This window comes from Anser anser (genome assembly GCF_964211835.1).
Source record: "Anser anser genome assembly, chromosome: Z".
NCBI classification, from domain to species: domain Eukaryota; kingdom Metazoa; phylum Chordata; class Aves; order Anseriformes; family Anatidae; genus Anser; species Anser anser.
In genome coordinates, this window is record NC_139723.1 from 58,823,003 (window position 1) to 58,837,961 (window position 14,959).

A 14,959-nucleotide genomic window follows, 5' to 3' on the forward strand; every position below is an offset into this window, starting at 1 on the left:
ATTTTCTGACCTTATACAACACAGAAGTAGTTCGGTTCAAGTGATAAAGGCCATGATGAAGTCATCTTAAAAAAGAATTATACCATCACCCATTGTAATTTAAGAGGGCTTACTTAGTGACAGTTATCTTAGTAAGTACGAGCCTAGGATGGAATGGAAAACATAATTGATGTGTAATGGATGTGGCTGCAGTCAATACCATGTGTTCGCATGCTAACCTCAAACCAGTGGAGCACAGACCTGCTCCATCACAGATGCTCTAAGTTTATATTTGCATAAGATGGTGTCTAGTTTTTTTTCTGTTTGTTTTGCAGTTTGGTGATTTAAATGCTGTGTCCCCTGGAAATATGGATAAAGGTAAGCATTTTAATCTCTACAGTGTATAATTCTGTATAGAGTCTCCGAGCAAAATAACTTAGATTTTAAAAATGCATATACATAAATACATGTACATACTATGATTTTAAAATGCATGTATATGTTTTGTGGATACATTAATATATGGATACTGCATCATATAATGACTAGAATATTCTAGTTATGTTTCCTAATAAAAATTTATTTTAAAGATGTTTATTTTTTTCACAAGAAACATTCAAATTTTTACCCAGCATTTAGTTGTTTCTGGTAGGACAGAGAAGGGGAACAGCCATGGGAAGAAAGCCGGGAGTATGCTCATGTATCTTTATTACTACTAAGTGAAGATGGCAGGATTACATACAGTTGCTAAATAACTTGTCAGTGAAAAAGATAGGAAGAAAAGAGTTTTTTATAAGGTCTTCATGCCATATTTTGACATATATTTTTATACTGACTGGTTGTATAATTTGATGTCAAGTCACAACCACATTTCACCTCAGTTTCCCTATCTATAAGTAAGAGTAACTACTATTTTAAAAGTTTATCAAGTCTTATAGATGAGAGACATTTTGCAATATGAAGTTAACACTGTTTGTTAGAGATTGTTTTTGAGGTTGCTAGTTGCTCTTTCTTGTTATTGTATCAATAGTGTGTAACTGAAGTGATCAGAACTGGGGTAGTCTGTTAATCTATTTGAAATAATCATTAATGTTTTCCATTAAAATTTTAACTTTTCAGTTTATACTCTATGAGATTGCTAGTCTTCCCTGTATCTTTGTATTTCAAATATTATTTGCAAAACAAAAGTCCTTGTGTTACATTTTTTTTCCTTTGTGCTACTTTTACGGTTGTTTGTGCAGATGAGGGCAGTGAAGTTGAAAGTGAAATAGATGAAGAGATGGATGAAAATGGAGAGCCACAAGCCAAGAGGGAGAAAACAGAGATAAACCAGGCATTTCAGGTGGGCTGCATGCAGCCTGTGCTTGAGAGTGGAGTACAGCAGAACCTCCTGAACCCAATTCATAACGAGCACATTGTTGCAACTACTCAGACTATCAGACAATGCAGTGCTACTGGAAATACATATACTGCAGTCTAATATGAAACTTTCCCCCCACCATTACATTAGCCCTTTGGGTTTAATATGAAAAAAAAATAAAGAGAGAAAAAGTCTGAAGGTTGACTGTTGTCAAATTTTAACTGTGCTGAACATAATTTTATTGGAGTTATTAAATGGAATGGATGTATGTATTTTGCCAGATCTGTTTAAAAAAAAAAAAAAAGAAAAAAGAAAAAAGAAAAAACAACAAAGATTTTTTTGTAAACTGAATCATTTTACATTGGCCACTCAATATGAAGAGTTTTCTTAGAATCAAATGCAAGGAAGATTTTTGCAAAGCTTAATGTTTTTGTCCTCTTATAATAATTTAAAATTTTTCATAGTTTTTTAAATAAAATTAATGTTAATTATTAGTTATGACAATGATTTCATATGCATAGGTTTCTAATTAGATGCACTTCTGTGAAATATCAAAAGAACTATTTTCTTTGATTTACACTGGAGGCATACTTATTTGACAGCAGATGTATCAAATTTGTTATAAAAGGTGCTTTTCCTTGGACAACTAAAAGACACTATTTTTAAAAAATTGTGAGCATTCAGGGGGAAATTTTGTAATAATGCTGGAGGATTGGGAAGATATTCTAGTTTCTTTCTGTAAGAAAGAAGCAAGTTTAAATAATGGAATTGTAACAGAATGTGATAATGTGTACGTAATAAACGTACCTAATTATCTGACCATTATATTAACAATGCAAGGTTCCTTTAAAATCAACAGTTCCAGATATTATTTCCTTACCAGTTCCTCTGTTTTGAAGACTACTGATTCTTTATGTGGCACCACTGAACAGGTGCTTTTGGCTGTTGAGTGGTACTGTAGTTGTTAGAAGCTGAAGCTGAAAAAGAAGTGACTTTATTATTATTGTTAATTTTTAAGTGTACGTGCTACTTAAGCTGAACTGGACATACAGGAAAACATTCCGTTTGGATGACTTTCTTCTATTCCAGGTCTTTTCATATTAGTGATTCAATCTGCTGCTCTTAGAAAAGATGATTTATAGAGTGCAAGGAATGTAGCAACCTGCATCATTTTCCTTTCAAAAATATTTCCTTGTTGTTAAAGTGGAATTAAATTTTTACAAAAAAAATTAGATAAGGCAGTGTAACTGGCACACCTCATTTGTACTTATTCCCAATTGTGTAGAATTTGAATAGGTGGCTAGATGGACCATTGCCATTTAAGAATGTACATCAGGGATCATTGTACCTCGGCTATTACATGGTGCCTTAAACAGAACTGAAGCTAAGATTTAGTACTTTTTGTTATTCTTAATTCTTAAATTAATTCAACAAGGTGTGCCTGTCATTTTCAAATTCCCTAAGAAGTAAGGACAGGTTACATAGCCTTCAAAAGAAGAAAATGATTTTTTATTATTAAATGATTTTAATATTCCTCTTAGAATGACAATAAACCTATTTTTTCTCATTTCTAGCTGGATTTCACTTTATTACAAATAAAATTTGCTTGGGAATTTAGAAGGCAAAACTAGCTTTAATACCAACTTCAAATGTCAAAATAGATTGACCATAGTCCCAAGCATGATTATATATTTTTTAGACCCCTGTCTACTTTTAATTTTAAAAAGTAAAAATAAATAAATGAGCAGGTACATAATGCAGTGCATGTTTTCAATGTGTATATTTTGTGGGGTATCAGCCTGATTTTACATTTTAATGGTTAAATCTCATAATGACAGTTTATATAGCCCATACTGATTGACATTAAACAATCAGATTTTTCTTCTTAAACATTTCATTATGCGGACACATGAATTTGCTACACTAAAATAGGGAATTAAATAAGAAACAAAGCCAAAAACTAAAGGAGAGCACAAAAAGATCAACTTTATACAAAAGACTGTGTAAGAAAATTAGGGTTTCATTTATTTTGGTTTATCTACTGTGTCTGTAAAATGACTTTAAAGTAATATATACCAAATGGGAGAATAACGTGAAATGAATAGTGTACTTACAGCAACAGGTTTGTTGCTATAAATTACATATGCTTCAAAGACAGCTACATGTGAACTGAAACGTCCTAACATTATTGTTGTACAAAATTAAATTTAAATTCCTTTACAGAATGGGGAGGTGAACCCATCCTGCTTATTCTGTGTAGGCATAATTCCTAGTTAATGTCAGTAGAAGGCTTTTGCCTCAGGAAAAAGTGAAAGTGAGGCTTATATTCATTATTTCTAAACTCATAAATGCACTGAATCTCGTTATATATTTTGTTCTCACATATATCGCTCAGTGTGTTCTGATTTTTCCTTGGAAATCAGCACATCTGTACCCTTCACCAAAAATGCTAAAACTAAGCTGTGATAAATATTTACTCCCCTTCATTGTGCATTATAAGATGTTTACAATTAAAATAAAGTGACATAATTGAACTTTTTTTTCATTTTCAACTTTTTTTAATTCTGTAGTACTTCTTTCAGTTTTTGTGTTGACAAACCTATAATGTTTTCTTATTATTGTCTTTTATTGGTTTAATATTGTATTTGTTGTTGCTGAGAAAAGAGAATGATTGTAATAGGTAAATCTAGATCGTTAAAACAGGTGGGACCTGAGTATCTTTAATTATTTAGCTCCCCACTCCCATCCAGTTGTTCACTGTTCACTAAGTGCAAAAAACAAACAAACAAAAAAAAAAAACCAACCCACAAACGAAAAAATTAAAACTCTGAAAAATGAATACAAAGCTTGAATGCTGCAATGTATTTCATAGCTTCTACGAACAATCAGTTAACAAAGCAAATTAGACCTATGCCAGGTTTAGAAAACTGAATGGCATCTATATTCCCATTCTTATCAATTGATTATTCTGTAGAGTTTTTAAACACTCTTTTCCCCTACCTTTTTACCAGATTTTTAAAAGAACTGAGTTACTGTAAGCTAATTTGTGTAGTTACAAGTTTGGGAGTCTTGTGTTTTGTTTTTACATTTACCGAAATTTGAATTGAACATACTTAGGTAAAACATTTTGCACACTCCTACTATCTTTAATAGTTTTAGTAATGATTATATGACAGAGATATGAATACCTCAGTCCAGATCCTATAATGTGTATCATGCGGTTGCATTGACACACCAGCTCTGAAATCTACTATTAGTGCTCCGGAGAAGTGTAGCATGTATCTACAGGATACACATTATTAGATCTGATAACGATTTATGTGTTTTAACTGATCTTGACATAGAATTGAAAATAATTATTTACAGGCATTTTCTCCATTAGCACAAAAGACACAGTGAACAGTGTGAGGGAATGGGTATTGTTGAAGTACCTTTTCAAAGCACAGGGCCCAATTTTCAAAAGTTTTATATTTATGATAATTTTTGGTACATTTCCATCTTTCTCATGGTAAATCAGTTTTAAAGCTTTTCTTTTTTTATGTTTTCAAATATTTTTTGTGTGTGTTTTACTCATGTACTGTAGCATGCTATAAGCACCTTCTTTTAAAATAAAACTTCCATAAAAATTTGGAAAACAGATTTGAAATCATTTACTTGTAAAATGATGACTTACAGCATTACAGCCTTTAGTTCATAAATAAGAAAATAGATAATGTTCTGGTGTATGGTCATTCAGGAATGTATAGGTCTATATACAAATTTAATTTAAAGCGAGGTATTTTTAAATATCGAAAACACCTCTTTTTTCATTTTTTTCCCCTAAGAGACATGATCTGATATGTCAGTATCACTCGTTGACATCTGCACTGTTTAGAAAAACTTTTATATTAGAGATGCACTGCAATCCGACAATTCAGAATGGTTTTACATAATAAAACTAACCATCGTTAGCCATAAATTATCCACTTCCATAAAAGTGGAAGAAAAATTCATTAATAAAGTAAGTATGTTTTGGTACTTATCTGCAACAGTAATTTCAGAGTTTAAAACATTCATTTGAGAGAGCAGCATGAATTTCTGAAAATTGGGCCCTTGTCTCTCTAACAGGACAACCTCTGTGTGTATGGTTTAAAACAAATCAGTAAATGGAATTGTACTATCTCTGCTAATTTGTTTGGTGATCTAAGAGAAACAAATAAAAAAACTGGAATAGGAGCATAAACACACAGTGCTTAGTTCTAGTATTAGAAAATTAATTTAATGTAATGCCTTGCGTTAACCCTTTGAGCATTGTAAGTCACATGATGAGAATAAAGCTTTTTAGATAATTTAATTAGTCCACTGAACATATACTTTGAAATACCTGATAGCATGGTAGACTTTTTTTGTTTGTTTAATTTCTAAAGTAAATACTTGCATACTATATGGGAATGATTTTGTGACAGGAGGTTCAATAGGTTCAGGCAAAATATTCACTGCCATTGATGTGTAATGTCTAATGGAAAACAGTTCTTCAGCTCCCTTGTTTTCATAATTGCATAAATACATAAAGAAAATCAAATGTGTTTCTACAGACATGAAAATGTCTAATTTAAGATGCCTTTAGAAGATGAAGGTTTAGAAAATATATTATATTTAGCCTATTTTGAAAATCTTCTTAGGTAGGTTAGTATTGGAATATTCTGGTACTGTACAAGAGAATCTTTAGGATTAAAAGTAAGATTAGTGAAGAAGAAAAATTTTACAGAATATTTGATATGTTTGCATTAAAATTTTCTGCAGTCTTTTTTGATAAGCAAGAATACAATTATGTTCATATTCCTTTTAACATTCAGCCATTGCAATAATAACTAATGGAAAGATGAAGGTATTCTGTTCAGCTTCATCTATAGGGGTACAATTTGGATGGCCCTTATTGAATGTCAGAATTTTAAAAGCAACCCAGAAACTGCACCAGCTTTTTGACATGTTAAAATGCCCCTTAGTTCTTACAAATACTGCTCGAAAGAGCAAAGGAACAAGTGTAGTAGCAAGTACAGATTCTTTGAAATTAAAGAGAGAAATGCCACCTTACTAAGTGAGAGTACTCTACATTTTCTACTGGTTTCTTGCAGTATCAATCTGTCAGCAAACACTAAATGCAGGTGTACTTATTTAAGTCTAGATGAGGGCAAAAACAAAGGTCTCTTTTAAAGTTATTTAATGCAATTACGTCAGTAGTATAACGCAAGTAAGCTGTAAACATTTTTAGTCAGTTAATGCAAATTCATGCAGAATTAATTATCATAAATGCAATACTCAAAGGGTTTTAATTTAACAACTTTTTTATTCATAATTTAATGTAAATGCTTCTGAGTTTGCATGCCTTGATCATTGCTGCTAGTGATTTTATGTGCCAGTAGACCTGAGTTTAATTTACCAGTTTAACTTGAGAAATAGTAAAAGCCACTTACAAAGTGACTGCCTAATGTTTGTTTGAAGTAAAATATGCCTTAGTTTGAAAATGATCATTTTAACTCGTTTTATTCTGATTTTTTTTCCTTTTCCTTTTGAAAAAATAAATTAACAATTTGGGATTGGAAGCCCTGAGTAGTTAAATATTTGCTAAGAAATGTTCTTCTAGATTGCTCATTAAGGGTGAAATTTACTGTAGAAAAGAAGGCCCAGAACAAGACTATGAGCATCAAATGAGCCTCACTTACATCTAAATTAGAAAAAATATTTTTTTCTATATTCTTAAGCACTTTCTTGATTCAGGTGCAAATGTCTTACAAGAGTTTTCAGTTCTGGATGAATTTTACTCTGAAACAATAAATGTCCTTGTCACAGGAATTTTGGAGGGACAACCTCACATGGATTGGTATTTACCAGGAACTCATTTCAATTATTTTTGACTTGCTGATGTCAGGAAGAGCTTTTTACACAAAGAATACTAAAGGGTTCCCCAAATAAAGTTTCCTTCAATACAATATTAATGTGATTGCTTTGCATTTAAACATTATATCCATCTTAAAGTAACCCAATTAAGCAATTTAAAATGTCAGAAAAATAACACTTCGTACCAAAGCAAGTTGCCCATCTCCATGCATCTTCACTGAAAATTTGGATTTACAGTTAATAACCAATGAGGCTGTTAAAGAAACTTCGAGTGCCTTTCAAAAACTTGGAAAATTGTGCCTGAGGTGGTAAACTTTAATTAGGTTAATTCTAGAGCTACCAATCAGTAATTTTGTCATCACTCAGGGCTTTCTTACCTTCTAGGAAACTTCCATTCTTGCATTTATTTTATACTATATTTTTTTTAAAGTGCCATCATTTAAATTTTCACTTAGTAAGTGGCAGATTACATTATTCAGTCCCACAGCGCAGAAACATCATAACACTAGGACATACTCAAACTTTTATTTTCCGGTTGACTGAATATATTATGTAAATGAGGTAAGCAACTTTTTGTAGATTGTATGTGTGAGATAATGTAATGTTCTTTTCCAGTTTTTGGACTACAGTTGAATATACTTTTTAATTATTTAAAAAAGACATCTTTACAGAATAACGTGATGGTTTTTTTGTATAATGTATTTGATTTTGTAAATACGTATTTCCTGATGTGATTTTTGTGAGAAATGCTAAATCTTTTAGTATATCATGTCCTCTCAAAACTGGCAGGAGCTAAATAATAGTTTGTGGGCAATTTGTATTGTGTACTGTACAATAACTGGGGAACTTTTATAATTATAAAAATATATATTAACTTTTAGTGTGTTGTTTAAAAAAATGACTGGAACATACTAAAGACAGTAGGATTTTTCTGAATATTTCAGACTTGAACTCAGGCTAGCTTTTTGTGTTTTTCAAAACAAAATTGTGTCTTGTCTTTTAAAATCAATAAATTTGTTTTCTTGTTACAAACATAACTGTATTGCTTCAGTTTTTATATAGCCAGCTATTTTGGATTGTAATACTGTAGATTTTGAGAGAGAAAATTATTTCTACTTATGAATTCTAAATAAGAACACAAACACTTATTTAGCAGCAACAAAAGTAAGTAATGAACATGTCTCAGACTGTCCATCTACCCAGTAAATACAGATAGTAAAATACTTACTAATTTAAATATCAACAATACTACCCAATTACAGATTTAGCTAGTTAATAGCTGTTAGTGAGGGGGCTTGCAGACTTAAGCCTCCAGGAATTATTGGGTGTTAATTTTCATTGTGACTAGAAACTACTTCTGAAGGGTTTGTTGTAAGTATTCTACAATATACTAATGCACTGAATGTTTTTGCAGTTTCACAAAAAAAATGCAAAGGCTTAATCTTATCAGGTTATTTTTCTCAGGGGTCTCTAGTGTGTGTTCCAGGCATGGTTTCATATAAAATACAAAATGTTATTTTAACTGGGAAGGACCCACCAAGTAATAGGTGACAAAAAATCAAAATGGCTATTGGATACAAAATATAGAACAGGTATTTCTCACAAAATTATAGTAAGGATAGGAAAGCTTTATTATTCTCAGAAAGTTCAGCTGTAAGTTGAACTGTAGGCTCAGTCCTTGTCTCTAATTTCATTTCAAATAAAGTCCATAAGCTTAGTAGAGTACAGGACTGGTTCCTGCAATGCATCCTACCAAACAAGAATACAGATTTTCTACTATAGTGACCAGCCACATACATCTATGTTTACAGAATGCTCCTAATTGGTCTGTTAATGGACACTACGTCTCCATTGCCTAGCTGGTGCCTTGCTGACACTGAAAAGGTCTTGCTCCAGTACACATACAGGAGAAAACAATCTATAGAGGAGTATCTCTCATGCCAACTAATAGCTGATAGAGCCAACAGGCTGTAGTATCATTCAGTTCTTTCCCAGTGATGGTATTACCAGGAAGATCCTGCAGAATTCCACCTCTGCTGTTGCTGATATTAATTAAAGTGTCTTAATTAGTTAACTGAGGGAAGTTTTGTTCAGCATCCTGAAGTGCTACAGTCCAGCACTTAAAGCTTGAACCACAACAGAAATATAGGAGAAATTCTGACAGACTAGGTGCTGTAAGACGACACTAGTGTAAGGGTTACAAATGAAGATTATTTTTATTATTATTACTTCTGTGAAGTAATTTTCTGCACGATGTTAATGATACAAAATAAATATGATACATTCTATATCAAGTTATTTAAGTGTATTTAATGTGTCTTATCTAAAGCAGTGGTTTCTATTCTACAAAATGTCATATAGCCTGCAGCTATCCAAGTTGTATCAGTTTAGGTCCATATTAAGGTCTATGCCAAAAGCCACATGAAATTTAAAGTCAGTTATTGTTCCAAAAAGACATCTGACCAAGGCAAGTTAGAATCCTTGATCCATTTTTGGCATGTTGACAGTACACCAGAGAGAGTTTTTATGCTTACTTGATTCTGCTGTTCTGATTTCATTCTAAATTTTGCTAAATCCCATTTTATATGTTCTTATCTAATACCTGTATTAACCTAATCAGTACAATTTTTCTATTAAAAATCTAAAACTACTTGTCCTTGACTACAGCGTGCTGCTGATGGCAGTTTATTCTAAGCAATTTGACAAGTAGGACTGTTCTAAAAAGAATCCCTCTACATATTGATATTTTCCACTGGCATACTGCACGAAAAATCTGCTGCTGCTTTCATTATCAGAGTTTAGGGCAGACATAGTAGGTCAGTGCTTATTTAGTAATTAGTAGTTAGTAAATCAGACATACTTTCAGAGATGTAGCTTGAAGTGGTATAAAAAGAAATGCTGCCTCAAGCTGTTCTCTTTGCAGTTGGATGTAACTCTTGCCCACAGTGGAACCACACTAATGGACAGTGTCCTGACACAGCTCTGGTTTAACCATCTTTGGTCAAACTAAAGTGGTTTATACTAATGTCTCTGCTGCTGTTGGTTAGAAAGTCCTGACAACCTGCTGAAAGCATGGAAGTGTTCAGGTTCTTTATCTTCTTTAAAGATGTAATGGCAGAAGGATATTTGCAATCCTTGAGGTGTTGAAGCAGAGTTAAGATAGCTACTGGGACTACTGTTGTGAACAGAAATACCCGAATACCGTTTAATATGCACTTTAGAAGGACCATGAACTGGTTCATGAACTGGTTGTTTGCAGAAGTTGCAGTCTGAGGTTATATTGTCTTTCACCAATACTGAAAGACTGTGGAAGCAGCTGAAGAAGCTGTTCTAACAATAAATTGATTGAAGTGATGGACACAAAGACTTGGGTATAAAGCAGCTTGTAGTGCTCAAAGAATTTATGTGTGTTATGGTTTAACTTGGCAGGCAGCTAAGCACCATGCAGCCATTTGCTCACATCCCCTACCTACAGTGGGATGGGGGAGAGCATTGTTGGGGGGGAGGGGGTGAAGTACAAGCTTGTGGGTTGAGGTGAATACAGTTTAATAGGACAGAAAAGGAAGAGAAATAATAATAATAGATACAAACTTATATACATACATACAAAGCGAGTGATGCACAAAGCAATTGCCTACCACCCACTGACAGATGCCCAGCCCATCCCTGAGCTGCAGCCCTCCCCTCCCCCCCATCCTGGCCAGCCACCCCATTTTTATTGTTCAGCATAATGTCATATGGTATGGGATATCCCTATGGGACATCCCTTTGGCCAGTTTGAGTCAGCTGTCCTGGTTCTGTCCCCTCCCAGCTTCTTGTGCACCCCCAGCCTCCTCACTGACAGCACGAGAGCTGAAAAGTCCTCGGCTTTGTGTAAGCACTGCTCAGCAACAACTAAAACATCAGCATGTTAGCAGCATTATTCTCATCCTAAATCCAAAACACAACACCATATCAGATACTAGGAGGAAAATGAACTCTATCTAAGCTGAAACCCTAGCTGAAATGCTCGGGTCCCACACTTTCCAAAATATCCCAATTAATCACTTTTCCTGTATATATACATATACACATATACATAATGTCCATTGAGTTAGTTTGTCAGATGGTGTGTGGTGTTGAATTGTTGCATGCTGAAGCCAGTTCTGATCCCATCACTACTGTGTTTGTGCAGTTCTATCAAAATTCATTTGTCATTATCTAGGTGACTCCTACTGTGATACTATTAATGTGACGTAGCAATCTTATTTGTGATGATGTACAGTATTACACAGCAATTAACATCATACAATTCAAATCATGGGCTATTCTCATACAACATCAGATTCCCGTGAGGTACACATCGGACTTTGCCATTCTTCAGCATTATCCACCAAGTGTACCCAGGTCTTTGAGCAAAGGAAACCCCATGGATGGGTTTGCTTTTGCCTGAGGCAGGAACAGCCCAGACTGCCTTCCCCAGCTTGTTTTTTACAGGCACTACAGGGACTTTATCCCCTTCAACAGTATGTAGCATGTTTGATCGGACAGGTCCAGCATGCTTGGTAGATCCCCTAGTGTTGACTAACCATTTGGCCTCTGCTAAGTGTATATCCCAATGTTTTAATGTCTCAGCACCCATTGCCTTCAGTGTAGTCTTTAACAGTCCATTATATTGCTCATATTACCTGAAGGCTGGTGCATTATAGGGGATATGATATACTCACTCAATACTGTGCTCTTTGGCCCAAGTATCTGTGAGGTTGTTTCAGAAATGAATCATGTTGTCTGATTCAGTTCTTCCCAAGGTGCCATGTCACCATACGACTTGCTTTTCAAGGCCCAGAATAGTGTTCTGGGTGGTGATATGGGGCACAGGATATGTTTCCAGATACCCACTGGTTGTTTCCTCCACTGTAATTACATGGCGCTTGCTGTTGCAGGTCAGAGGGAGTGTGATCTAATCAATCTGCCAGGACTCCACATATTTATATTTCAGCCACCATCCTCCATACCAGAGAGGCTTTAACTGCTTGGCTTGCTTGATTGCACCACATTTTTCGCGGTCATGAATAACCTGTGCAATAGTGTCCATGGTCAGGTCCACCCCTCGATCACAAGCCCATCTGTATGTTGCACGTCTTCCTCAGTGGCCTGAGGTGTCATGGGCCCATCAAGCTATAACTAACTCACCCTTATGTTGCCAGTCCAGATCCACCAGAATCACTTCAATTGCAGCAGCCTGATCCACCTGCTGGTTGTTTTGATGTTCTTCAGTAGCCCAACTCATGGGTACACGAGGGCATACTTTTACAACCAGGTTCTCTGTCTGGGCAGCAATATCTTGCCACAATGCAGCAGCCCAGATGGGTTTGTACCTGTGCTGCCAGTTGCTCTGCTTCCATTGCTGTAACCACCCCCACAGGGCATTTGCCACCATCCATCAGTTAGTTTAGAGATAGAAGACTGGCCACTTTTATCATTCAGTGCTATCTAAAGCCAGCTGGATGGCCTTCACTTCTGCAAATTGTTTCAATTCACCTTCTGCTTCAGCAGTTTCTACAACTTGTTATGTAGGACTCCATACAGCAGCCTTCCACCTCCAATATTTTCGCACAATACGATAGGACTCACCAGTGAACAGGGCATATTGCTTCTCATTTTCTAGTAGCTTGTTATACTGTGGAGCTTCTTCAGCATGTGTCATTGGAATCTGATGACATCTATCCTGCCATTTTATTCCTAAAAACTGGATCTCCTGTGTAGGTCCTTTGACTTGTTTTGTTTTATAGCAAAACCAGCTTTCAGAAGGATTTGGACTACTTTCTTCCCTTTTGTAAAAACTTCTGCTGCAGTGTCACCCCACACAATGATGTCATTGATGTACTGCAGGTGTTCAGGAGCTTCCCCGTATTCCGCTGCAGTCTGGATCAGTCCATGGCAAATGGTAGGGCTGTGTTTCCACCCCTGGGGCAGTTGATTCCAGGTGTACTGGATGCCCCTCCAAGTGAAAACAAACTGGCCTGCAATCTGCTGCCAAAGGGGTTGAGAAAAATTCATTAACAATACCAGTTTTGGCATACCACTTGGCTGCCTTTGACTCCAGTTTGCACTAAAGTCTAGCATGTCCAGCACAGCAGCACTTAACAGTGGTGTAACATCATTCAGGCCATGATAGTCCACTGTTAGTCTCCACTCACCATTAGACCTTTGCACTGTCCATGTGGGACTATTAAAGGTTGAGTGAGTCTTGCTGATCGCTCCTTGGCTCTCCAGTTGATCTTATGGATGCTCCAGTTGAGCTTATGGATGGGAATCAGGGGGTCTCACTTGGTGCGATATTGCCACCAGTGCACAGTTGTGGTAGCGATTGCCACCTGCTGTTCTTCAGCCCTCAGAAGCCCCACATCAGAAGGTCATCTGAGAGACCAGTCAAAGTAGTTAGGTGTTTAATTTTCTCTGTCTCCAGAGCACCTATGCCAAAAGCCCACCAGTACCCTTTTGCGTCCTTGAAATACCCTCTCCTGAGGTTGTCTATGACAAGGATGCACAGAGCCTCTGAGCCAGTCACAATGGGGTGCGTTTGCCACTCATTCCCGGTTAGGCTCATTTCAGCCTCCAATACAGTTAGTTGTTGGGATCCCCCTGTAACTCCAGAAATATAAATGGGTTCTGACCCTTTATAGTTTGATGGAATTATAGTACACTGTGCACTGGTGTCCACTAGAGCCTTATACTTCTGAGGGTCTGATGTGCCAGGACATGGAACCCCTACAGTCCAATAAACCTGACTGTCCCTTTCCTTACTCTGGCTGGAGGCAGGGCCCCTCTAGTACTGGTCAGAGTATTCATTACCATGTCTGGGGGACTGACCACTGGAAGCTGGAGCAGCAATTTTCTCAGGAAAACTCCCTTTTGTGATTGTTTTTCCTTGCAACTCACATATCTGTGCCTCCCATTTTCCATCCCATTTTCTCACGTCCTTTCCATGGTCACACAGGTAAAACTACAGTGTGGCATGTGGTAACCACAATATCCCCCTTCTTGAGCAGAGGGATGCTTACTCCTGATTGATGAGATACTGGTTCATTCAGGTGGGGAGGAAGATATATTTAAGTTAGTGGACCTGTTGGGAAGATTTCTCCAAAGCATCCTCTTTCAGTTGATGGACCTCTTGGGAAAGTTTCTTCATAGTCAAGATGCAGGCCAGTAGGGAAGAAGAGAGACTTTCTTCATACTGCTGGAGTTGGCTGTCCAATTCATGCACCATGGGTTCCTCTCAGTCTTTCCAGATCATTACTGCCAATGAACTGGCATATGAGCATGGTGCACTCCATATAAACTTCCATCACATGGGTTGCATGCACTTGACTTCACCTAGATCTTTGGATAGCTGTATGTTGTCTAGGTTATCATAAATCACCTCCAGCATGGCTAGTTCTCTAAGGTACTGGATATATCTCTCTATGGTGGTCCACTTGCATGGGTGACATACATCATCTTCCATTAAAGGATATTTTTACTTCATATCTGACAGAAGTCACCTCCAGAGGCTGAGGACTTGCGCCCCTTTTCCAATTACTTTGTCAATGCCCCCTTCCCTAGAGATGAATCCCAGCTGCCTGGCTTCCCTGACCTCTAATTCCGGCTATTGGCCCTGCTATCCCGGCATTGGAGCAGCCAGGTGATAATGTGCTCATCTGGACAACAGATGAAATCTGTTCACATATCTCATAGCTTACCGTGGGATAGGGATCAGATAGC

General features: G+C 36.3%; 1 protein-coding gene across 13 annotated transcripts in view; it reads left to right on the forward strand.

The window, feature by feature from the left end:
* RFX3 (regulatory factor X3) overlaps nt 1–8,250 on the forward strand; it is a 127,662-nt gene extending 119,412 nt beyond the window's left edge. For all 13 annotated transcript variants that reach the window (XM_083817780.1, XM_083817781.1, XM_083817785.1 and 10 more), the window contains 2 exons: nt 315–357; nt 1,221–8,250. In XM_083817780.1, the coding sequence (XP_083673906.1) occupies nt 315–357; nt 1,221–1,459 (282 nt within the window). In that variant the 3' untranslated portion in view covers nt 1,460–8,250. The remainder of the gene's footprint in view (nt 1–314; nt 358–1,220) is intronic.
* The last annotated feature ends 6,709 nt before the right edge of the window (nt 8,251–14,959 follow it).